The following is a 27,551-nucleotide window of genomic DNA, read 5'->3' on the forward strand; positions in this document are numbered from 1 at the left end:
GCGGGTAGACCTCGATTTACAACTATTCATTTACTGACCTTTTAAAGTTATGAGGGCATTGAAGAGACTTGTGGCCATTTTGCACACTTACAATGCTTGCAGCATCCCTGTGGTCCAAATTCAAGGGCTTGGCAACTGGCATGTATTTATGACAGTTGCATGATGTAAGCTTCCCAGCTGGCTTCAGACTAGCAAAATCAGTGGAGGAAGCCAATTTACTTAATGACTACATAATTTACCTTACAACTGCAGTGATATGCAGTCATAAAATGGGACAAAACTGACCCAGCAACTGCCTTCCTTAACAACAGAAATGTTGGGCTCAACCAACAAATGTTGGTTGCAAATCAAGGATTACCTGTATTGTATAAACCCTCATCCTAAACCTACGAGATTTGATCTACAAAAAACTAGAAGACCTGTAGCTAAAATTCTGGCTGGGGAAATGTGGGAGTTTAAGCAGTGGTGGGCTGCAACCGGTTTCACAATCAGTTCCCTGAGTGCACACTTCAGCTCTGGGTTGCAGATGACCTTGAACAGATATACTGTAGACCCACTACATAGGAGGATTCCTCCCTCCTTGCCCACATCCTATTGGGTGTCTCAATGGATTTTAATACTACCAACCATGGTTTATTTCCATAGTATGCAAGGGTGAGTGAGAGGAGAATATTGTATTGCAGTGGTTCTTCTTCCGGAATAGGTAGTTCCAGTAAATTTATTTATTTATTTATTTTGTCAAACAATTATTAGACAACAGGTATAAGTATAATCATGGTAATAAGCACATGAAATGGATACAAACAAGAAAAAAGAAACAATAGGACAGGGAAGGTGTGTGGGACACATTGGTGTGCTTATGCATGCCCCTACAGACCTCTTAGGAAAGGGGTGAGGTCAATAGTAGACAGTCTAAGGTTAAAGTTTTTGGGGTTTGGGGAAGAAACCAGAGAGTCAGGTAGAGTATTCCAGACATTGACCACTCTGTTGCTGAAGTTGTATTTCCTGCAATCAAGTTTGGTGCGGTTAACCTTGAGTTTGTATCTATTGTGTGCTCTTATATTGTTATGTTTGAAACTGAAGTATTCATTGACAGGTAGGACATTGCAATATATAATTTTATGTACTATACTTAGATCGAACCGAAGGCGGCGTAGTTCTAGGTTGTCTAGGTCTAAAATTTCACGTCTGGTGGCATAAGGTATTCTGCAACGAGTAGAGGAGTGGAGAACTCTTCTCATGAAATATTTCTGGACTTACTCAACTGTATTAATTTCCGTTATGTAATGCGGATTCCAGACTGATGAGCTGTATTCAAGTATTGGTCTAGCAAACGTTTTATATACTCTTATGATATTACCAGAGAAAATGCTACGCAGGATTAAGTTAACAACTCTTTTTTTAAAACAAATTTTATTAATTTTTAAAAAACAATACACAAACAAACAAAACATAAAATATAAGAACATAAAACATCTTATTTAGAAACAGCATAATTCCAGATTATCACGTTTCCATACAAACACAATTTGATATACATATTTATTTTATATAAACTTCATATCTTTTTCCAACTTCTCTCTATTTCTCCCTTTCCTTCTATTCAATTATATTTCTTTGTCTTGATTTCTATATCTTTTTACTTCCATCTGTCTTGTTTACAATTCCATTGTTCTCTTCCAACATTCTTCTAGAATTTTCAAACATAAATAAACAAAACACAAAAGAAAAATACATAAAACTTCTTTTTGGAAAGCAGCTTAACCCTGGGTTACATCTTTTTATACAGACATAAATCAAATTCATGCTCACCTTATATACTATTTCATATCTTATTTAACATTCAATATTTTCTATATGTTTTCTCGCCTCTATTCACTCTCTTAATTCTATTTTATTTATTTCATCTCAATTTAAATCACTATACTTGCATCTTTTGTCCGTTATTTTTCAATTATCTATTTATTTTTTCTTTCTAATGCAATATTTCTCCTGTAATACTGGTTGAAGTATAACGCCTTTTTATCTTTCCCCTATATTTAACACTTAAAATAATACATACTTTCCATATTGATTCTGCTTAGTACATTCTAAATACTGCATTTTAAAATAATGAAAAAAAAAGAGAAATTATGCTTATAATATAGTAAAAACAATGTTCAAAAAACTCTATTGTTAAATCTTAGACATTTTATACATTCCATTTAATGTATTGTTAACTCATATAATATTCCAATTTTCTAACTCTATTTCAAATACTAATATCTACAATACAGTCTTATGTACTTTTGCAGAATCTTTTTTTTTAAATTATATTTTACCCTTTATCTCTTAAAAAAATCTGTTTTTTAACATCTTGTTTTAAGCCTTTGTGACTTCTCTTCCCTTTTCCCTTCCTTTCTTGTCAATTCTAGCCTTTTTACCCCCCCATCTCTCAATCTCCACTCTCTTAGTCTCCCCTCTCTGTTGTGTTCCTCTTTTCTGTTGCTTTCTGACATTGTATCAATTTTTCACCTTATTTTTCCCTTTCTTGGTTGCTTTTTTAAGTTCTGAATTCTCCATTTTCTTTCCCCTCTTTCTCTTTTCTTCCTCAACTAAGATTATTTGTCCATTAAAGATGGCTTCTTCTTCTTCATCCCAACTTTCTTGTTGTTGTAAATCCTGATAGGTAGAAATCGCCATTTCTAAAAAATGAAAAATAGATCCAGAAGAGCCCTTACCTTCTTGTTCCTCTTCTTTTAACTTTTGGAATTCCATTTGCAATTCTTCAACAGATAATGCCATTATAGAAAAAGTTTTTTTTAAAAACAACCCAAATGTTTTTAGTCTTTCAAGGAATACTTTCCAAAAGTCACAAAGTCACAAAGCAATCCAAATCAGGACAAACTGTTTCATTTAACACTTTCTCTTTTTATATTGTTCTCTTCCTGGGGTAGAATTCAATTACACAGTTCCAAAATAATTTTTTAGAAGTCTTATTGCCAATTATTTCTAGTCTTATAAGCTCCAAGCCGTCTCCTCCAATAAAATCTTAGTATAAGTTCTTTACCTCTCTCTTCCCACTTCTAGCAAAAGAATTTTAGTTTTTAATTCCAATGTTCAGAGATCTTTAATATCCCCTTAACTTCCAAGCTTAGTTACCTTCTGTACCAAAGCAGGCTTTTCAGATTTCCGTCTGCTGTTTCCGTAGGGAAGGAGAGTGAGAAAAAATAACTTTCCCTTTTTGCTTTCTTCCGCCGCTTTTACAATCTTCTTGGGAAACAGTGTATCGTGTAAAGGATTAAGTTGCCAAGGTATTTAGAAGTTACTTATTGTCCCGGTTCAGCCAAAAACTTTCACTTTCTCCGACTTCCTCCTGCACAATCTTGTCTGGCTGCAAGCTTCTTTGTGGCGGCCATTGCTAACCGCTGCTCCACCGCCTTTGGAAAAGGGAGTCGTGCCGGCTGAGGAGGGGGTTTGCGATACCTCCAAGCCCCTACCCGGATCTCCCCTGTCTTCGGTTGCCTCTATGGGGCAACCATAGCCTCCAAATCCAGCTGGATCGGGGGCACTCCGGCAGCGAGCGCAGCAGGAACCGTGCACGATTGCGGATTCCTGCCGCCGCCGAAGCCTAGCAAACCGGAAGGCCAAGTTAACAACTCTTAATGCCTTTTTGGCTATGTAGTTACAGTGGGCTCTAGCACTTAGATCGTTTGAGATGAGTACTCCAAGGTCCTTGACAAAGTTTGTGTCATCAACAAGGTCTTGACTATTCAGCTTGTATTTTATTTTCTGATTTTTTTTGCCAATATGTAAGACAGAGCATTTATTTGTTGAGATTTGAAGTTGCCATTTGTTTGACCATTCTGACACATAGTCTTTTTTGTCAGTGGTGTTGAACAGCTTTACATCATCAGCGAAAAGAACGCAATTGCTCTTAATGTGATCACAGAGGTCATTTATGTAGAGTATGAAGAGAGTTGGTCCTAGAACGCTGCCTTGGGGGACACCACTGTTGACAGATACAGGATTTGATAGGACGCTCCCAATTTTGACCATTTGTTGTCTTTGTTGCTTCTATCCAGTTATGCAGGTATCCAGAGATACCATAAGATTTTAGTTTTAGGAGTAGTTTGTCGTGTACCACTGAATCAAAGGCCTTACAGAAGTCTATGTAGATTGCATCTATTGCTTTGCCCTGATCGAGTTGTGTAGTCCATACGTTTTTGCAGTGTAAGAGTTGCAGATTACAGGATAGTTTTTTCTGAAACCAAATTGTTTATTAGAGAGTAGGTTGTTTTTCTCTAAGTGGAGGATAATGGATTGGTTAATAATTGATTGCATGACTTTACAGGTGACTCCTATAAATAGGAGGAAGAAATGGCCCGGGCCTTGGCACTCTGCCTTGGTCGATATCAACATGGTGCCACTCAGGAAATATTTGCCACCATGTAATGAATTAAGTATGCTGATGATTCCCAGTTGTCTATGTCTGGTTATTTAGGAGATATAGTTGAAGGCTTGATTCATTGCCTGGATGTTTTCAGTCTCTGGATAGGGAGAAACAGACTCGGACATAACTAGCAGTAAGACAGAATAGTTGTTGATTCAAATGTCTTCAAATTTTAGAGAAATCCGTTACTCATCCAGAATGACAACAGAATGTGCAGTTTGAAGCTTTTCCTGGAAACAGCTCTTGCTCAGAACTGGTTTTAGGTTTAGGCAACCCAGAGAACCATCTAGATACTCAAATAGAAAAAAATCCAAAATATAAAATCTGATAATTTTTTGTCCTTAGTTTATAATTTTTCATTTTTCAAAAATACTCACTGAAAAATTCAATTGAGTGATAGTGAACAGCACACTAGCCAGATGTGGCAAGTCATGAAAATAAATTGTTACATCTGTGGATCTCAGATAACTTTTAATGTTACCAAAGCAAAAAAAAAAAGTTTCATAAGGTATCGAGTGAGCAAGTTGTGTGACTATTGGGGCTATCACAAAGAAGAGCGGATCAACATATTTTCCAAAGCATCCTAAGGCCAGACAATGGGTGGAAACTGATCAAGGAGAGATTTAACCTAGAAATAAGGATAAATTGTGTGACAGTGGGAACAATTAACCAATGGAACAGCTTGCCTTCAGAAGTTGTGGGTGCTTCATCGCTGGAGACTTTGAAAAAGAGACTGGACAGCCACTTGCCAGAAATGGTATAGGGTCTCCTGCTTAACCAGAGAGTAGGACTATATAAGCTACAAGATCCCTTCCATCTATGGGATAGAAATTATAAATTAACAATGTCTACTGCGTACCAAGAAAATCTTTTAAAAATGTTTTATAAAGGCATTTTCCACCATCAAAATTAGTAAAGATGTTTAAGGATAAGTCTGCAAAATGTTGGAAAGGCCACGAGACACCCGGCTCGTATTATATGTGGTGAACATGTCAAAAAGCGAAAAAATATTGGAGAAAAATCCATACATGGCTGGAAAAAATGATAAAACAGCATATTGACTTGAAACGAGAGATATTTTTGTTAGGCATTTTGCCAGATCAATATAATAGAGGGAATGCATATTTGATTTTGCATGTACTGACTGCAGCTAAAATTGTATTTGCGGAATAATGGAAATGTGAAGAGATCCCAACAGATGAAAATGTAATTTTAAAAAATTAGAATGTGCATAAATGGAGAGGCTAACACTCACAATCAAGGAAAAGAAGGAAACTGAATATTTTCTGCCTTGGGACTTATTTTATCAATGGCTAGCTGGAAAAAACAGGAACTAGATACAAGGAAATAGATGGATAGGATCAATGATATAAGAAAGGCATGTTGAGTTGGTTAAGTAAATAATATTGTTAATATTGATACTACTATAATTAACATCAATGTAATGAATGTTGTTGTAAACTTTTTGATTAGTATATCCTAAAAATATTTGTACCCAGACAACACACTGTTCGATTGAAATTGGAATTTTTATATGCTATAAAAATAAAAACTTGGGACAAAAAAAAAAATCCCTTCCAACTCTGTTATTGTTCTTAGTCTATCAGGTTATCAAAGTTATATCCAGAAAAATGATAACAATATACCTGTGCATGTCTGCTCAAGGATTAAATATAATTTTGCAGAAGTATTGTCATATGACAACAATTTTAATTACATTAGCATACAGTTATACGACAATGAGTGCTAATGTAATTAAAATTGTTTGCTGTGTTTTATAGTAAATAGAATGAAAATACCCAAGAAAAGGAAACATGGATGGTAAAAATCATGTGTAAAGGTCAAAAACAAATAAGAAAAGAAATGAGAGCATGAAATTTGAAATTCCTAACAAATCAGAAGATGAGCCAACCCACAGGGAGTAGCAGAATATGACTAAAATGCCAAAATATCTAGAGCAGGTATGCCTTGTTAGAAGACCAGTTGTGGCGTTTCCTGGAATGAGAGACTTTGAGAATGCTCATGTATTGCCTTATAGTATAATTACTGTGATTAGTTCTACTATTCATCAAAGGACAGGGCAACAAGTAATGGGTGGAAACTTGTTAAAATGAGATCCAACCTAGAAGTAAGGAGAAATTTCCTGACAGAACAATTAATCAATGGAAGAGTTTGCTTGCTCGGTTGTGGGTGTTTCGTCAACAGAGGTTTTCAAAATGACTGGACAACCATTTGACTGGGATAATATACTGTAAAGCTCTTGACTTGAGCAGGGGGTTGGGCTTGAAGATTTCTGAGGTCCCTTCCAATCCTATTTTTCTATTATGCTATACTTGGAACTTGCTTTGAGAAGCATTTTACAACTATAGCTGGTTTAAAATGCAGCTTCCCACACGGTCAGAGAAATAAATAGACACTTCTGAGTAGAGTCTGCCATTTGGTAAGAGGCAAACAAGAAGACATGTTATAGTATCTTTCATTTAGAAGTGATAAAGAGATAAATCTTTATTACATTCTCACCTGGAGCAGCTTTCCTCTGGAGACAAGGATGGCCATATCTGTATTAGTGCTCAAGAAGGCAGTCAAGACTCTTCTACAGGGTCTTTGGAAGCTAGTTGAAACGGATCTTGAATTATAATTGGAGGATAGCAGGTTGGTAGTAGACTGCATATGAAATAGGTTTTCTGTATGTTTTGAACATTTACTATGTGACTATTTTAGCTGCTTTGAGTCAATGGACTAGAGTAGGATTTAAGCCCAAATAATAAATACATAATTTATGTTTACTCATGTGCAATATATTTATTTACAAGAAAAGAACTGTTGACAAGTGCTTGTTGGGGTAGTTCATTCATGTATGTCAGCTGAGCATTACGGCCTCTGTAGTCTTTATAAAATATAGTGATTTGGACTTGTTAAGCATCTGTATGAAGTATTGCTAAATAAAGTATTAACTGAATGCCAAAACAGTAATTCCTTAATAACTCAGAAACTTACTGTCAAGAAAGGAAATCTAGAAAAATAATTACATCACTTGCTGGTCTAATTCAGTGTTTTTCAAACTAGAAAACTTTAGGATGTGTGGACTTCAACTCCCAGAATTCCCTAGTTAGTATGAGAGTTGAAATTCACACATTTTAAAGGCGCCATATTTGAAAAATACTAACGTAAGTCTTCAAGGACGAAACAGTTTCCTATTCAGATTGCAATGTTGCAGTAGTCATGAAGTATGAAGCTTTCAGGGAGCAAGGGCATCTCTCAAAATAAGAAAAAAATTTAGGAGGATCTTAGATCTATATTTGGAACTTAGATTAAACTTTTGGGTGGAGGTGGCTTTTAGTAATGGGGAATTCAGTTACAGAGACATAAACATACACAGATTGGTGCTATATGTCAACTGCCTGGCACCTTATCTATCTGGCTTGAAGATTGTGGACATCACATGCCACCTAGATAATTGGTTAGGTAGGGCAGTCATCTGTGGTCAGGATACACATTGATAATAGTGAATGGAGAAAAATAATTAGGCATCCCAATGTATTAAATTAAGGTTTTGCACTATGTTGAAATTCAGGACCACCAAGGATGACTTTGCAGCAATGCTATCTATTCTATGCACATGGAATATGCACTGTCAAGCTATTTACTAAGACTGTATTACTATTATTCTTCTCATCCTTCCTATTACCTATCTCCTCCCACTTATGACTATAACCTTGTTGCTTGTAGCTCTACGATTTATATTGTTTTATTTGTTTCCTAGTATGATTTGATTGCTTATTTTAGTAATCTATGACTATCACTAAGTATTGTATCTTATGATTCTTGATGAATGTATTTTTTTTCTTTTTATGTACACTGAGAGCATATGCACCAAAGACAAATTCCTTGTATGTCCAATCACACTTGACCAATAAAGAATTCTAATCTAATTCGAATCTAATCTAATGGACAGTTAGGCCAATTTAAGTAATCTCCATGCATAAATAAGGCTGGGAGGAGATAATTAGATTTGTGAGACTCTATTACAACTTTGGGAAAAGTCAGTTCTGCATTTGAGCCAAGTGCATATTTAAGCCACAGATCTCACAAAGGTAAATAGCCAAATATTATTTTTAAATGTCCACAAAATAACTGCATTCAGGGCAGCTCTCTTGTAAAGCTTCTGCATATTTGGTCAAAAGACTTATGTCATCTATTTTTGGCAGAAACTTTGCATAGTCCAAATCTTTCCAATCAGCTACCAGGTTCTTTTTTAACTGATTCAGATTGAATTGCCTACAGGGGAAAAATGGTATCCCAATGCCAATTTATTCCATTTAATGGGACAAAATGAGGGAGTCCTTGAGCAACCACAGAGCATCAAAATATTGTTTTGGGATGTGTCTTTTCTAATATTGAAGACATCAAACCCAATTTTAGATTTTAATTGGGCTGAATTAGTTAAAATATTTGGGAGCAACAAGGAAGGAACATAATATTATAATGTCTGATTTTATTGCTTCAAATATTTACTTCTACACCTTAGGGCAGGGTTAGTGGGCATATTCTATATTTTTCAAGATCCTGAAGGGTAAATGAATAATAGCCCCCACGCCCAAAAGCAACTTAGTGTCATTGGTATTGGCTTTTTGCTCTGGCTCCTGTAACCTCTTTATTATTTGTTTATTGAATTTATATTGGCGACTCAAGGCTGCTTACAGAATATAAAACTTCATTTAAAACAATAAAACTAATAAAAAAAGAATAAAGTAAACTAATATAATAAAACAAAATCACTCCCCACCCCCAGCGACAGAAGATCACATGAGCCATTTAATGGGCTCCATCCCTCTCTGGATTCCCCAGGCCCGCTGGCAGAACCAGGTCTTCAGCACCTTCCGGAAGAGTGTTAGAGTGGGGGCCATTCTAATCTCTGGGGGAATAATGTTCCAGAGAGAGGGAGCCACCACAGAGAAGGCCCTTCTTCTGGGTCCCACCAGGTGTATCTCCCTAGGGGATGGGACCTACAGCATTCCCTGCCTCCCCACTCTGATGGGTCAGGTAAATGTGACCGGCAAGAGACAGTCCCTCAGATAACCTGGTCCCAAGCCATGAAGGGCTTTAAAGGTGACAACCACACCTTGAATTGCACCCAGAAGCAAATCGGCAGCCCATGCAGCTCCTGCAGGAGAGGTAACACATATGCTCACTGGGGTCTCCACAAAACCATGTGGGCTGCTGCATTTTTCACCAACTGAAGCTTCCGGATGCTTTTCAGGGGCAGCCCCATGTAAAGCAAATTGCAGTAGTCAAGATGAGAAGTGATAAGGGCATGAGTGACTGTGAGTAGGGATTGTTGGTCCAGGAAAGGGCATAACTGGTGCACAACCCACAGTTGCACAAAGGCCCTCCTGGCCATGACCGCCACTTGCTCTTTGAGCAGGAGTCGTGAGTCCAGGAGAACCTGCAGATTATTGCACAGGGTCTGTCTCTTTCCTTGATCCTCCTGGGGTTGGGAATTGAAGTCCATAATATATAGAGGTCTGTCCTTGGGAAAAAAATATTCAACTTTATTATAATTTTTATTTGCCTTCGCTGTTACTTTTTCAGAGAAAGAAATGTTACATTTTTCAGTGATATATTATTGCATGTCAATCCTACTTTGCAACAGATGAGTAGATGAGTCAGATTGATGCTAATTGCTGCAGACCAACAAAATATAAAGATGTGTCATGCATCATGTCTTGCATGGTCTTCCTTCCCACAGCTTGCAAATGCCAGCTTGGTTTTATAAATATATTAAGAATTTGCTGAGCAAATGACTAAGCAGCTTGCCCATGCCTTGCTGGCATCTTCTTGGATTACTGTGGTGGTTTGGTGACGGGCCTTCCTGACTGCTCTCCACTCACTATTTGACATCCAAAATTAAATATAATCTTGGCTATCTCCCAAAAATCTCCCTAATCCTTTTCACTGCTGCTTACATTGGTGGATCTTCGCAAGTGTTATCAGCTAAATATGCTAGCGTTGATCTTCTAGCCCAGAGGTTCCCAAACTTTTTCAGTCTACCGCCCCCTTGGTGCTACAAACTCATCCTCGGTGCCCCCCACCCAAGGGTGGGATTCAAATTTCTGTGGATGTGGCCTAATTTGAGGGTGTGGCTTGCTGGTCACATGACTGGGTGGCCATGGCTTGCTGGTCATGTGACTGAGTGGGCGTGGCTTGCTGGTCACATGACCGGGTAGGTGTGATCTGGTAGTCATGTGACTGGGTGGGCATGGCCAGGTGACTGGCAAACCAAATACACGTCCTCACTTAATGGCCGGTTGCTTAGCAAGTGTTCTAATTTATGACTGGTCTCCCCAGAGATACTTGACCTGTTTTTGGAGTTTTGACAGCCATGCACACACATACACACACACTCCTTTCTAACCCTGCTGGATCAGGTCAACTAGAATTGGCAAAGCATTTCTGATTAGATTCTAGCAGTGAATAAAATCTAATCAGAGATGCTTTGCCGATTCTTGTTGATTTGTTTTATTTGTATCTCTTTATTTTATGTTGCTGAATTGCATTGACATGTGTGTCCCTTCTTGTGCACAACCCAGAAGCTTTTGTGATTCTTTGCAGCAAAAATTACCGACCTCTGGCTTTGCTTTACTTTTCAAACATGACGACACTGCCACGTTCTAGGTGCCGGCCCCACAGGTCCACCCCATTGAGCCCACTGCACTGGAGGGACCTGCCCAAGTAAGTCAAGTCAATGGGGTGAGCCTGAGAAAGGGAAAGAGAGAGAAAGAAAAGAGAGAGAGAGAGAGAAGGAAAGAAAGAGAAAAGGGAAAGAAAGAAAAAGGGACAAAGAAAGAGGGGGGGTGGAAGGAAGGGACAGAAAGAAAAAGAAATAAAGGAGGGAGGAAGGAGAAAGATAATGAGATATCTATTCTAGTCCAATCACCTGCTCCAGCAGGGTTAGAAGGGAGTGTGTGTGTGTGTGTGTGTGTGTTGTATTTACCAGTACATTTTGGTTTTGCCTTCTTCAGAATTGGCACTGTAATTAATACATTGGGGAAAAGTAATTTTTAGAATGGAGATCTGGTCCAATGGATCCTGTTTAAAGCCTCAACAAAATGTGAGAGCTTCCTGATAGTCTTGACTATGTTTTGTCCACAAAACCTTTAATAGAAGTCAAAGATGTTCCAATGTGCTGGCAAAAATGTTTCAATGTGGAAAAGGGCCTCAGACTAAACTTGGCCTCATTCAATCTGATGCATCAGGTCTCTTTCTCTCTCTCCCTCCCTCCCTCCCTCCCCGACTGGCTTTGCTCTACTTTCCCAATGTGCCTGCAAGGCTGGCGCTTTGAACATGGATGGATGGATGGATGGATAGAGAGAGAGAGACAGACAGACAGAGACAGGTAGGTAGGTAGGTAGATAGATTGGTAGATAGATGGGTAGATAGGCAGGCAGGCAGGCAGACCTTTTGGATGAATGTATGGATAGGTAGGTAGGTAAGTAGATTGGAAGATAGGTAGATCTATATTGATAGGTAGGTAGGAAGGTAGACAGAAAGACAGGTAGGCAGGCAGGTAGGTAGGCAGGCAGGAAGGCAGGCAGACAGACATTTTGGATGGATGGATGGATTGATTGATTGATTGATTGATTTATATTGGTAGATAGGTAGGTAGGTAGACAGAAAGGCAGGCAAACAGAGAGGCAGACATTTGGATGGATGGATGGATGGATGGATGGATGGATGGATGGATGGATGGATGGACGGACAGACAGACAGACAGAAAGAAAGAATGCGACAGCAGTGGCACTTTGAGAAAGTTAGTAGAGCAAAGCCAGAGTGTGAATTGAAGTCCACACAAGTTGCCAAGGTTGAGAAACATGGGCTGAATATATCAACCCAGCCATTCTGGTTTAGAGTTTAGCATGCTGTTTGATTCTGGCTTAGTCAATGAATAAACCATGGCTGAGACCTTCCTGCTCCTTAATGCAGCTGCCCCTTCTGCCCCTTCTCCAGCCCCCTGCAGCTGCCCCCTCTGCCCCTTCTCCAGCCCACTTTGGCATCCAAGTTTGCAATGCCAACCTCCCCGGGGCAGCGATGCACCCGACCTCACCCTTTTTGCTTCCACGCAAGGTCCACTTCCATCAGGCCAAGCAAGGGGAGGTACTCTGCAAACGCTCAGAGACTCCCAACTTCAGTTAAGTGTTCCGCCCATCTTTATGCTCCGCCCAGGGGGAAGGAAGGCATGCGGAAGCAGCCGAGACCGACGGAGGCGGAGGGAATGATCGCTTGGAAACTAAGTAAACAAGCAAGCAAGCGCAGGGCTCGGTCGGAGGAACCGGGCTGCAGACGGAGGCTAGGTTCTAGGTCCGGGACGGCCACGTAGTGGCGAACTGAACCAAGCCACGCGCCTTGGAGAGCTGCAGCTGCACCCACCCGCATCCTGCGCGCAAGCCCGCCTGGCTGGAGAGTCAATGGGCTGCGTAGCCGGCAGTCAGTGAGCCTGCGGGGCTGGCACCTCAAACGCCCCCCTGCCACCTCTTAGCGCCCCCCTGCCGGCCCCCTTGCCTCTTACTGTCCCCCCTAAGGCATCCCACTGCCCCCCCAGGCAGCGGTACCACCCACTTTGGGAACCACTGTTCTAGCCCATGCATACAGAAACCCAGTTATTTGAAAAACATCATTACCAGACCTGCTCCTGTGTGTTTGGCTGAATTATGAAAACAAGATCAAATAGTTTTTCCATGTTAAAACTGCCACCTCATGTTTTAGGGGTTTTTTTTCCCATTTAAGTTATGCTTGTCATGTTTTATTACCACGTTGCTTAGCAACGGAGTTACTGGTCCCAATTAGCAAGGACTCTTGTATGTTGAATACAGTGACTAACTTACACATATAGAATTAAGCAAGAAATAGGGTCAGAATGTGAACCAGTGATTAATATGTAAATAGTACACTGGGGTTGTTTGTTTATACTGAGAGAATAAGGATCATATTCGGAAACAGGTATCAGCTCAGTTACCCAACACTATGACATTGGGAGATCAGGGACCTGTAACTTTACAGGTTCCTTGTAGAACCCATTTGTGGAAGCTGTGCAGTAATACAAAGACTTAAAAAAGCTTATGATCCATGAATTAGACTTTAAAATATAGAAGTCATCTAATGTCACCAACTGTACCTTTTTCCATTTCTTAATAGTTCTGAATGCAGCTTAAGAAAACCCACTTGTCCTCATCATGTACTGATCTCATACATTATATACTGTATACTGTATAATATGAGCTGGAACTTCCAGAGAACACCTGCAGTCAATTAGTGTTCAATCCAGATACAGGATAAATTTATTTGAAATAAAATTGCATATATTTCTGAAGTGAAGGAGAAAATGTAAGATTGTTATGAAAGTGGCAGCAAATTGTAAGTTTTGGGAATCTGCATTCCAATAGAGTATTTTTCACCATGTATATGTATACATTCGAATTAGATTGATGTTTCTCTGTGTCATATGTAGGTAAATGAAATAGTAGTTATACTTTGAGAGATGAATGAAACCAAATTTCATTTTAATGTATGCTGATTAGTGTATATTTAAAGTGACAGTTCTATTCTATTCCAAATGTACTATGTGATAGTTTGCATTGTACGCAACTTGGGAGGGGAGAAGTTGGGAGGTGGGAGAAAATCAGCATCCAGTAATACTTTCTATTTTCAATGTCTATTTTTGAATACTGGATCATCAAAACATATATCTTCCTTTTGGGAGAGACATATCCACAATGTACCAACTTGTAAGCAATTGCATTATGAAGAAATGAAATACTTAATATATCAAGTTCATAATTACCTGTTAAAGATATTGCAGCTTGACCTACCGTATTTGCCGGCGTATAAGACGACTTTTTTGCCCTGAAAAACATGCCTCCAATTGGGGGGGTCGTCTTATATGCCGGGTCGTCTTATACGCCGGCAAATAGTAATTGGGAAGCACTGCGGCTGCCCGCGGCTGAGGCACTTTTGCACACCGTGGAAAGCGAATCCCGTGAAGCCGAAAGGAGCAGCCAGCCTTCTCCCAGCTCCCAAGGAAATGAGGCTCGCACCGCCCGAGCTCCGCTGAGGTATCCGGCTGGGGCTGTCAGGAGTTGTTACCGCTGGCGCGGCTCCGCGCGGCTCCAGTCCCGCGTTGCCTCGGGAAGGGAAAGGCAAAACCAGGAGCCGCTGCTGCCATTGCAAAGCGCCGCCGCGCTCTTCCTTTTTGCCTTTCCTTCCTGAGGCAACGCGGGACTGGAGCCGCGCCAGCGGTAACAACTCCTGACAGCCCCAGCCGGATACCTCAGCGAGCCCGGGCGGTGCGAGCCTGCATTCCTGGGAGCTGGGAGAAGGCTGGCTGCTCCTTCGGCTTCACGGGATCATTTCCACGATGCACAAAAGTGCCTCAAAAAAAAAAAAAGTGCAAAAGTGGAAAGCGTGCGGAAGAGGGGGCGAGTATATAACAAACTATATTTTGAGTGGAAATGTTGGGGGGTCGTCTTATACGCCGGGTCGTCTTATACGCCGGCATATACGGTATTTTTTATTTTAAAATTTCTGTTTACACAAAGAGTTACATGCTAGCTTGATAGATTTCAGCATAATCAACAAACACAGAGCTCATGGTAATTGATCTTTATTCTTCTTGATTTTTATTTGTTTCATGTTGTAATTTGAAACAGCCTCATTTAATTCTTTCCATATTTTGAGATAATAAACCGGTAAGGAGGACAATGAAAGTATAAAGCTTCTGTTGACAAGTAGGATTTCTTATTCACTAAAGAAATTCACTCAAATGTTTCTTCTACAAGAACGTATTGATCTAGCTTTAATATTTATCTAAACAAGCTTTCCTCAATGTGCAGTCTTTTAGATGTCTTGTATGGCAACCCAGATCACATTAATGAGTACATTGACTGAACTGGTGAGAGTGGTGGGAATTATAGTACAATATCCCTGGAAGGTGCTTTATGAGGAAATCTAATCCATTCAATATAAATATCTGTAAAAACAAATTGCTATGTGTATTACAGTATGGCAATAGTCACTTTTGTACTGTATTTTTATCAGTATTCTTTGTAGAAGAACAGAAAAAATTACATGATTAGTGTTTCAGATTGTTTAAATGATATGACTTTGAATTCTGTAATCTCTCTCTCTCTCTCTCTCTCTCTCTCTCTCTATATATATATATATATATATATACATACATATATATATATATATATATATATATATATATATATATTAAAAAAAAAAAAACAAAATAAGAAGAAGGGTAATTTTTATAATGCAGGTTTTATAGAATTGGGATCTTGTCATCAATTGTAGGCATTTCCTTCCTACAAGTAGCTGTCTGATCAATCAAGAGTACCTGAACCCAACTCCCTTACAATGCTGCAACATTACTGAGGAAAACTATGGCTCTTCTTCCAATGACTGAACTGGGAAAATTACATGCAGGTATAAGTACCTATTCATTAGAATGAGATGAAATTGCCAGGAAAATAAGACACAGAATGAAATATTCCAAATTTCCTAGAAATTTGTGTATAGGTTTTTAAATGTATTTTGACCATAACAATGATTCTGTATAACTCATAATCTTGTAACAAGTTATGTTATACTATAAATATACCTATTATAGGTAAGATAAAACTGTCCCCAATCTTTGGCCAAGACAGTTTTGACTGAGATAATTGTTACACCTGTATTCACGGTCTCTTTGGTTATACTGCCTAACACACAGGAAGTGTAAAAATAGAACATGTATAAAACCAAGGAGGAAATTGGATGGAAGAGAGAAATGAAGAAGTATATAAGCTGGGGAGGAACAAATAGAAATGAGATTTTAAAAAAATACATACTTGTAAAATTGGAAATAAGAATTTAGTCTAGCAAGTCACTGCAATATAACTTGCACAGCAGAGCTGTCCAATACCCATAATAAACAATACTGACAAATTCTTGTTTAGTATCTATCTGATATATCCAATTGTACACCACTGCACTGTGTAATAGCTTGTTTTTAATGTAGAAGGGATTTTTGTTGACATTTTATCAGGTATGTTTTTCTATAACTTAAAATCTATTATTCCCCGTGTGCTGGGTTGATACATTGGTTCAAGTATTTGAACTTGCCTTCTTCCCAGGCTTTTCCCTTCAACATTCCTACAATCTTTCATCATAATTTCTACTTCCTTGATTATCCTCACTGTCCATCTTTCAGATCATTTCTCTGAAACCTTCTTAAAGTGTAGTGCCCTGATTTGGATACAAATAGGTTTGAGAAAATAGGACAAAGTGAAATGATTGCTTCTTGTGATTTTGAAAGTATGTGTCTGGCATCTTTAGGAAGGCTCTTATTCATCCATGCTTTGAAATTTTGAGCAGAGTGACAGTGATATCCTTTCTCACGTCTATGGCTTATTATTTCCCCTCCTTTTTACCACCCCCTCCCAACCCCAGCTTTTAGTCCTCCATGCAGGCCTGTTTACAATCTATGGACTTTTTCTTTGCATAGGATACCACAGGAATTCTTAGAATATTATTTTTCATAAATGCTATTGGCAAGTCAGTAACTGCGGTTTGCATAGAGTGCCTCTTCGCACACAATCACGCCATAAAAGGACACACTAGGGCAGGGGTCTGCAACCTTAAACACTCAAAGAGCCATTTGGCCCAGTTTCCCACAGAAAACACTGGGAGCCACAAAAATCTGGGTGGTCGTGGCCAATTCAACAGCACTCATTCCCACCCAGTCACAGGACCCCCCCTTAGCCACGCCTACCCAGCCAGTCATTAGGACAGAGAACCAGTTGTTATAAAACACTGAGAACCACAAACCAGGGGTGGGACTCTACCGGTTCGGACTGATTCTATAGAACCCGTTGTTATGATTCTGTGCAGTTTGGAGAACCGGCAAATCGTGCCCCTGACTGCGCAGTTCAGAGAACCCGCCTATCTCCACCCTCCTCCCAACCCAGTCAGTCCTTATCGTGCATGTGCAACATCACTGATTGCATTGTCCCCCGCCCAGGCACTCCTTAAGGTATTTCCCCCAATGATCAGCTGTTCCGATGATCAGCTGTTTCGGACCCCCTTGCTCTCTTACTGCTTTGCCCAGGAGGCTTCCCTGAGGCCCAGGAGGCAAAAAGGGGCGGGTGGTGGTGGTGCAGGCTGTGTGCATGCACGCAGCACCACCCCCACCCCACTCTTTTTTGCCTTCCTGGGCCCAAAGGAAGCTTCCTGGGAGCAAAAACGCCCTCCCTGAGGCCCAGAAGGCCCAAAATCAGGGGGGCGGGTGCTGAAAACAAATGACCATCCAGTGACATGGCCACACCCACCTAGCCAGGCCCACAGAAACGATTGTTAAAAAATTTGAATCCTATTCCTGCACAAAACCTTTTTGACATCTCTCTCCCCCTCCCTCCCTCTCTGTATGTCTGTATCTCTCTCCCTATCTCCCCCTCTGTGTATGTCTCTCCCCCCTGCATCTGTGTCTATGTCTCTCTCCCACTCCCCCTCTATCTCCGTCTGTATCTTTCCCTATCTCCCCCACCCCTCTCTCTGTATCTTTCTCTGTGTCTCTGTGTATGTGTTTGCGTCTCTCTGTACCTCCGTTTCTGTCTCTCTCTCTGTGTGTGTGTCTCAAAAATCCGAGGCTGGGCTGACAGTGAGCTCTCCTTGGGGCTCTTCGCTCTTTTCTTTCTTCTTGGCAACTTTTCAGAAATCCAGGCTGCCTGAGGAACTAGTACGAGCTGCAGTAGAGTCTTCCCTGAAGATGATCCTCCTCATCCACCTCCTTCTCTTCTTGTGATCCCCTGGCTGGCTGTGGCAGGGCCAGGAGGACGCACATGAGCAGGGAGACCCTCCTCAAATGGCTCGGCTTGGCCAAAGGGCAGCAAAGGTGTGCAGGGTGGGCGGGTTGACCGGCTGATGGAGGAGCGTCTTTGGTGAGGGCGCTCCGGCTTTCTCCGAGCCTGACTCCCGGGATAGGTGTGCGAGGTTTGGTGGTCCCGGGATAGGTGTGCGAGGTTTCCCATTGCCCTAAGCTTCTTTAAGCCGCTGTGGGCCCATCCCCCTTTCTGTTGTCCCGTCGTCCTGGATCCCATTCCCATCCTTCCAGCCCTCATGTTAATGAGGCTGGCGTTGGTTGCGGCCAGGTCGGGCCAGTGTCTCAGGGAGGAGAGCAGGTTGTGCATCTCCCCAAGCGACCGAGGCACGCCCAGGACCAACAAGGGCCAGAAGAAGCTCCAGCAAGAGATGCGGCACTGGAGAATCAGTGTCAGCCGCTTCTCCATCCCCCGCCATCGCCCTTACCTTCTCAGGCTAGGTGAGGAGTGACTGGGAGGGTAGGGCAAGGGGCAGGGCTAGCCAGTGGTGGGATCACCCAACAGGGAGCCACAGCAGGGGGACAAAAGAGCCGTTCCCCGACACCCGCACTTGGGATAAGATTTCAGCAACAGCAAATACATATTTATGTCAGTATACCTTTGCAATCACTACTCGGAAGACAGGGTAACTGACTGCAAGAGCTACTTAGATATAAAGCTGAACCTTCTTCAACCTAATATTTCTCTTTTCATTGTGGCATTATGTGCTTAAGAATTAAAAAATCAATTAAAAAAAATCAATTCCTTTTTGGTGCCTAGTATACTGCTTTGCCCTTTTCAGCCCACAGGTGGCACTCCATGGAAGAGCTTGAATTAAAAAGGATGAGTTACCGTATTTGCCGGCGTATAAGACGACTGGGCGTATAAGACGACCCCACAACATTTCCACTCAAAATATAGAGTTTGTTATATACTCGCCGTATAAGACTACCCCCTCTTCCACACACCTTCCACTTTTGCACTTTTTTTTTTTTTGACGCACTTTTCTGCTTTGGACAATTTTGAAATGAGCTAATCCAATTTTGAACCAAGAATATGCCAATAGCTATGGAGTTTAGAAATGAGTTTTAAAAATATTTTTCATTGCTTACCATTAAGCGTAAAATATGTTGTAAATAAAATGAGAACACAGGAAACGTTCTCTTCTCAATACAGCTGATCTCTCTCTCTCTCTCTCTCTCTCTCTCTCTCTCTCTCTCTCTCTCTCTCTCTCTCACACACACACACACACACACACACACACAAAAAACCCGGACACTGAAAAGGCTGCCAAGGAACAGTATATTCAATGCCTTCTCTTTAATCAAGAAACAAGGAATTTCTTAGAATCTTTTTTTTTCCCCAAGTGGCCCTCTTTAAAAAAATATATGGAGGTAACACTTTCATTCAAAAAGTCTTCCAGTATCTGGAGTCGCTCAGACATATTGAAGTGAGGCAGGAGAGTAAGTGAAATTTGAAATGATCCAGCTACCGTTTTCTTCCCCTCCCGCCCGAAGGCCATTATCTCCACGTCAAAATGAACGAGGGGAGGCAAAGAAGCCAAACACGCTAAAAAGGATCTCTTTATTTTCCTACACAAGGTCACACCTACTTTTCCGCATTCAAAGGACAACCTCTCCTCACCACCACCACACACACACACACACACCCCAATACCCGCAAACAATGTTCTGGGCATTAATCACCATTGCTACATTAACCTGGTAAATTTATACCCTGCCTCCCCCAGTGTTGCTTTGACGGCAGGATTTCACACAGCGGGGCGCTCGCTCGCTCTCTTCTCCGCTCTCCCACCGTTCGCACATGTTGGAAGCACCGTAAAACCTGATAACCCACCTGGGGGCTCCCCCATTCTTAACCTACAGCCGCCCGCATGCAAAACCTGCGTGCAAAAAGAAAAAAAAAAAAGAAAAGTACGCCGCACGTGAGGATCTTGAATCCTCTCCTCCCCACACCGCTAAGGAAGGAAGAGGGGGAAAGGTTGCGCAGCGCGTGGCGAGTGACACCCGACACACACACACACACACACACACACACACACACACACACACCGCTCCCCAGCCTCCCTCCCGGCTGCAACTCAAGCTCAAGTGGGAGTCGGAGTCCTCCCGGCGTATAAGACGACCCCCCCACTTGGAGGCATGTTTTTCAGGGCAAAAAAGTCGTCTTATACGCCGGCAAATACGGTAAATACCTCTGTCTCATCTTATTAAATTTATCATCTTCTTATTATTATTTCATATTATTATTATTTATTATTTATTATTTCATATTATTATTATTATTATTTCATATTATTATTATTATTATTTCATCTTATTATTCAACCACAACAATACAAGAGCACACAATAGATACAAACTCAAGGTAAACCGCACCAAACTTGATTGCAGGAAATACGACTTTAGCAACAGAGTGGTCAATGTCTGGAATGCTCTACCTGACTCTGTGGTTTCTTCCCCAAACCCCAAAAACTTTAACCTTAGACTGTCTACTATTGACCTCACCCCTTTCCTAAGAGGTCTGTAGGGGATGTGCATAAGTGCACCAACGTGCCTACCGTCCCTGTCCTATTGTTTCTTTTTTCTTATTCGTATCCATTTCATGTATTCATAACTATATTTATACTTATACTGTTATCTTATAAGTGATTGACAAATAGATAGATAGATAGATAGATAGATAGATAGATAGATAGATAGATAGACAGACATCAGCCTGAATTACCCCATTCCTTTCTAGTTCAGGCTTCATAGGCCTTATTTTCTATACCAAAAGGGTATTTTTTTGTAAAGCGATCACCAATATTCCACACCAATTTTATTCTTAGAATCTGATTATTTAAAGCTACGTGTGTTAGTAGTCTTTTTAGGATGTTTCCAAAGAATGATTTCAGGTGTCTTGCCGTATCATCTTTCTGTAACTGTTTTAATTTGAAAATTTAGAAGAAAACAGAAAACCTATTGATATTTACTATGAGATAACAACTGCAATAATCAGAACTGAACTGATGAGTTCAGTTCTAATTATTGCATATTTTTGTTCAAAGTTACATATACTACTCTTTCTGTCTGGTTTTATCTAACAGAAAGAGTAGTATATGTAACTTTGAACAAAATATTTTTGTTATACATGTAGAAAAACAAATTCTATTGAAGTAAATGAAATATCTTCAATAAAATAGTCCTCATCTTATTAGGTGCCATCTGCAGATTGTTTCACATTTATCTCTACTAGGAGATAGAACTATACACGCAAACAGATGCGATTTGTATTTCCTAAGCTACTTAAAAGCTGAAATGATAGTAATTTAGTCCTATTACATGTACGGTGCTGAACAGCTCTGAGAAATGGAATAAAGATTGTCTCATATACATCATTTCTTCACAAACTGCCGATTGACATAATTGTTAACATCTGGGTGAGCAGTATGTACACATAGTTGGGTCATAATTTATGTGCTTAGAAAATGCTATTTTTTATTTTTCTGTACTAAATATTGATTGAAAAATGTATGAAATTGATCTGGTTGATTATTTTATCTGAACGAAAATGTGTTCTATTTGATTTTGATAGCATGTTGTGTGATTCAATTGATTTGAAAACTACAGTTTATAGATTACAGTAATCAGGAAATACAGGCAATTTTGGTTTATTCTATAAACCACAGGTAAAAAAAACTTGGTTACATATCAAACTATGGTTAGTAATGGGCAGCATTATAATGATTGTTTTAATCTGAAGTTCTAGTAAACACATACTGTGGTAGAATCCAATTCCCACAAGTACTTTGATAATAGAAGAATAGCAATTAGCCATATAATTATCCAACTCAATCATAAAACACTTGGGACAGTCCCTCATGTTGAGTCTAAGCTTTGTTCCAAGGATGCAAGAGGGAAATTAGGTTGCCATCTTGAGCTGTCTGGAGAAAACACAGACTAAAATAATAAAGAAACCTAATGTAAATCCATAAGCACAAGTTATACCACAAATGTCCCTAGTTATCCTGAATCTAATCAATAATTTCATAATATATTAGTTGTCATGATCTCTGGCTTCAGAAATTTATGACCCCAAAATTGTACAAAGGATTGAATCTCCAGGAGATACCCCTAATCTGTGGCTATATTTCTTTCATCATTGGCAAAATTCCCAATTAGTTTCCCGCTTTTCTTACCTTGAAGAAGAGAGGAGACAAAAATCAGTCAAGGATCTTTTAGAAATATATTCATCTTCTCTAAGGAAGCATGGGCAACTATTATATGGTCTTTGTCAATCTATATATGGCTTCAGCTCTGCTGAATCAACATATCTTTATAGAAGAGATGAGAAATTTGAGTATTCAGAAATACAATTCACAGCAGCCCCAGCCTGCATGATCATTCTGTATCAAATGAAACAGTGTTCCCACACCAACTGTTATGGCCCATTGACCCAGTATTGCAATGCAACATGCTTTTCAAAATAATTTTGAATAACTGCTTCAAGCATTGTCAAAAAAGCCAGGGATAAAAATATCGAAAAATGGCTGCAAAACAAGACAGAACTTGCTGCCCAGAAAAACAGTGGGGAAAACTCTTGACACCTCACACATTTGCATTTTTATCTGTTCTATATCTTTTGAAAGGGATCCAGATCAGCAAGATTCACTGGCTAAAGGGCAATGACTTTCTGCAACTACAGGTTTACTTCTAGCCTGTTTTGATATTGAGGAAAGATGTTTCTTTTAAGCATGAGAACGATCTGGATATAATTTAGTTTCATAGATGTTCCTGAAATAGTGCAGCCTTAAACACCTGAAAATTGTATTTTATTGTGTTTCTTCAAAAATTAAGACCTAACCTGAAAATAAACATTTTCTGCCCATGTGCCCAATATAACCCCCCCCCCCGCAAATAAACTCTATTTAAGCCTGCACAACCAGCCACTTGCACATTCTGTCTGGTTGCTTGTGGTGTCGACACAAGGTGAGGCGAGGCAAGTGGGGATGGAGCTGGCCCACGTGCACACCAGCTTACCTCAGGGCTCCCGTAGCCAGGCCATCCACGCCCAACAATTGCTCTGTGGAGCAGCTCTCACAGCCCTGTCCAGCAAGACCCTGCATGGCAAACTGGCCCACTTCTCCTTGTTCATGGTTGCAATGGAGCAGGAGGCCGAGCGACGTGCCAGTGCACAGCCACGAGGTGAGGCAGGTTTCAGGGCATGGATGGTCTGGCTGTGGGGGCCCTGAGGTAAGTCGGTGTGGGGTGTATGGAGCATTTCCCCCCTCCCACCTTGCGGTGGCGGCCTCAAAAGAAACAAGACATCCCCCCAAAAATAAGCCCTAGTGCTTATTTTGAGGCCCAAAACAAAATAAGATTTGGTCTTATTTTTGGGGAACCATGGTATTGTTGAATTTTGGGTCTGTATTAATATTTGCAAGAGATGTTTCAGGACTTAAAAAATTAATCAAAAGGTGACAAAAGAAATAAACTGTAACATAACAGATGCATCAGGCAAGCAATGTGAACAAAAGATTTATTGTGTCTGTGTGTTGGTAGGAGTTCATGTGTGGCTGATTTTTAATAAATTGTAATAGTCTCTGAAGTGTAAAATGTATTTTACTATTAAAAATTATACTTCAAATACTAAATACTGTTATATACATTATGATTTCATTTTTTAGTTCTAACTGTAAATGTTGTGGTTTCCAAGTATAAACCTGGAAAGAAAAAGAAGCAATTATATAAACACCCACACGTGTGTGTGTGTGTGTGTGTGTGTGTGTGTGTATATATATATATATATATATATATTATATATATATATATATATATATATATATATATATATATTTCTTAAGTTTTCGCAGGTACTTAATGTATGGTATTCAGCTTTGTTCGGATTTTCCCACGTCATTATAGTTGTGCTACAACTATATAGCTACAACTTTAAAAGCACAACTATAATGACGTGGGAAAATACCCAACAAAGCTTGAACACCATATATATATATATATATATATATATATATATATATATATATATATATATATATATATATATGCTGTTTTTCACATATGAAAAACATGAATGAAACAGGATATAAATGGCCTAAAGATTATTAGTATGTGTATGCGTATAGTCACTTATCTATTTCATATAAAACAACAAAATATATATAGAGAGAGGCATGTTTGTTAATTTTAGTTTTTACATAGTAAATAAAAGTTTTTAAATGTATGGCTTTGCAGAAATAGATTATGAAGTGACTTCTATTTATTTATTTAAAAGCGTTTTAAGAGAACGTGTTAGTGTGCTTACAATAGTGGCCATGGTGGTCGAATGACAAGCCAAAAGTTTCATGCTAGAGTTACTCGAACTCTTTCCACTCACTGCTTCAGCAGCCTTTAGAAGAGAAATGTAGTTGATTACAACCTCATCTACTTTCACTATAATCTCCTCCTGCTGTGCTTCAGAGTTCATGATTTTAACTAAACGCATGCAGGCTTCTGTTAAGCAACAGAGAACTTGAAAGCTTGAAGTCATTGCTACAAGCATTTCCTCTGGGCTTTTTTCAGCCATGGCCATTTTCCTGCAGGCACTTCCCAACTGTTGTGATTCTACAGATAACAGTTGCTTGTACTGAGAAAGTTTAAGGTCATGTGTTTCTGGATGATCCTCCTTCTTGCCCACACTTGACCGGACCAAACAGAGTAGCTCATTGGCATCCTTTTGTGCTGCAAGAAACCCATCAGGCACTGCATAATTCTTCTCTTTCATGGCACTGAGTCTTGCAATTTGTGCATCAAAGGACATGTTACTGAAATCTGGCTGGCTTCTGCTGTTGCCTTCTTGACTGTCTTTTGCTTCTCTGAGGGCCTCTACACCTTTCCCCTTGTGTTCCTCATTCTCAGGGGAAGAAGTCTGAGTAGTCAATTCTTCTAATGTGCCCTGTATCTCTGGTTGACAGAGGCAGGAGAGCTGAGTGCTGCCTGCATATTCAATTTCATCATCGTCATCAACATTCCCCGTCATTAGGAAACAAGAGCTAAAAGGGCTGCGGCATTTCCAGTTGCTCGCATCTCGTTTTCGTAATGGTAACGTTCTGTACTGCTTGGGCTCCTTTTGGACAGCATTCAAGAAGAAAGATCTTCTACTGTTCGTGCTGATGTTCATGGAACTTTGGGAATAACTTTTGGATAGCTTTTTGCCCAGAGGAAGTCCTCCTCTTTTTTCTAATTTTGAGTCAGATGTTTCAGAAATCTCTGAATGCAATACACTGACGGCAGCTTTCTCCTTCCCAAGAAACATCTCAATGCCTGTGGTTTCTGCAGTGATGCTGCTGCTGCGCTGCAAAACCTTCTTCTGTGGCATTCTGAGGCTTCCTCCGATTGTATCATATGGCCATAAACTGACTGCTACCCCACTTGACAGGTTGACTTTGGGAACATCAAAAGAGTCTTGGTTTTGACTTGGCACTTTTGATTCTGAGTGAATGTAGGATGATAGCAGGATGGAACCAGCTCTGGGCTGTCTAGGAAAAGCTGAAGGCGTGCCTCCTTGTCTTTCACACACAGGTTCTGTGAAAGCTACACTAGGGGTAGTAGAAGTACAGGAAGAATTATTAAGAATCTTAAAACAAAACAATTTAATGTCTAAATTGACTTCCTTAAACTTCTGTCTTATGATATTTGTTTTATTAAGGCTTAATAATATGAATAAATATACCATAAACATAATAAACATATTCAGTCATAGCTCTTTTGAAAGAGATCATTAGAAAAATCAGACCTGTTAAATCAAGCTTGCTGTTTAGTATAAGACAGGCATAATATAAAAACTGGACTTTTTCTTGATTTTGGAATTTGAAAAGTATACCTAGTCTATTTCTATTGAAGGGGATGCATATTTTATGTGGTATCTTCACATAAGCTTAGACCTTGCCCCTCTAAATAAATGCAACTCTACTCAACACAAGATTTCTCATTCTTGGTACCATACAAGCAAATAACATCAGGTAAGAGGTGGTTGGTTTTTTTTTGCTCTTGTGTTTGGTTTGTGATCTTCTTAGAGGCAGCAAGTTGATAGTTATTTGAAATACAATGCTAAAGACCAAAGACTTTTGAACTTACTCAGGAAATTAATTCTTACATTCTAATAACTAAATGGACTCTCATCAGGATGCTATTAGGCAGTCAGTACGTTGCACTGAGTCAGCTACAGACTTTTTGTTGTGGACCGTCTCACAACACTAGCCAAATTAATTGGAAAATGCTGAAATTTGGTGTGATTTTTTTCCAGCTTTTCTGATTTCTAAAATCAAACCTACCACTCAAAAAAGCACCAAAGGGCCACATATATCAGCCTCAGCCTTCTGCTTATTGTTCTGCCTCCATAATCTTGAAAATTGAACTGGCAAAAAAAGGCACCTCTAAGCTTTAAAGAGCTTTCCCAACCTTCTAGAATATCACTCAGTAATATAAATATGGCCAAGGTAGAGGTAACAGTCGCCTTGGGGTATACAGGCAATGGGTGCCAGTTGTTTTTTTCAATTAAAAAAATAATTGCTGATAAATCATAGGTGTACATTCCAATTTTCAGAAAGGTACCGTGTTTAACTTTTGAATCACTGAAGGTTATGTTTGCGGATTAACTAAAAATACAATTTGACTCGGGGTGCCTAAACTTTTACATGTAATCATATGAATTCATGGTCCAACTTTATTTGGCTTTAACATTAGCTTTTATTCTTTTGTAAATCAGATAGGTTACTTAATAGAGTAGTGGGTCAACTAATTTAGTGTGTTTTTTGTTTCAAGTCTTTGCTAGGTTTACGGTGGATGCTTTTGAGATATTACACATGCTTGTGGTGAAAAGAAAATATTCTCTTTCTCTTTTTACCACTGCTTATAAGCCCATTTATCCTACGGATGAATCTGCCATTAAGATTTAGAGAACTATTATGACCTATGGGAATAATTTTGGCCAAGTCATAAATAGAATCCATAGGCTTGTTATGGTTCCCAGATAATTTCCATATATGTAGACTTGAACTCCCACAGTTTTTCATCAATGGCTATGTGGCTGAAGAATTGGTTCACATATCATGAAGGAGGTCATATTGGGATACTGATATAAATATTAAATAGGGAAAAATGATTGTGTCATAATTTCGGACACTAGGATCACTAGGCTAATAGTGAATCATGATTAATGAA

The 27,551-nt window shown here is 39.7% G+C and overlaps 1 protein-coding gene and 1 long non-coding RNA gene across 7 annotated transcripts in view; one reads left to right on the forward strand and one right to left on the reverse strand.

Moving 5' to 3' along the window:
* The window catches only part of LOC148130533 (uncharacterized), a 35,989-nt gene that overhangs the window by 4,512 nt on the left and 3,926 nt on the right, over positions 1-27,551 (forward strand). The window lies entirely within an intron of this gene.
* Positions 24,393-27,551, reverse strand: part of FRMPD4 (FERM and PDZ domain containing 4) — a 196,949-nt gene continuing 193,790 nt past the window's right edge. For all 6 annotated transcript variants that reach the window (XM_087967030.1, XM_087967031.1, XM_087967028.1 and 3 more), the window contains one exon: positions 24,393-25,922. In XM_087967030.1, coding sequence (XP_087823156.1) covers positions 24,610-25,922 — 1,313 coding nt within the window. In that variant the 3' untranslated portion in view covers positions 24,393-24,609. The remainder of the gene's footprint in view (positions 25,923-27,551) is intronic.

This window comes from Notechis scutatus, chromosome 5 (genome assembly GCF_049901735.1).
Source record: "Notechis scutatus isolate UNSWTSFEM ecotype Mainland chromosome 5, rNotScu1.2, whole genome shotgun sequence".
In the NCBI taxonomy this organism is placed as follows: domain Eukaryota; kingdom Metazoa; phylum Chordata; class Lepidosauria; order Squamata; family Elapidae; genus Notechis; species Notechis scutatus.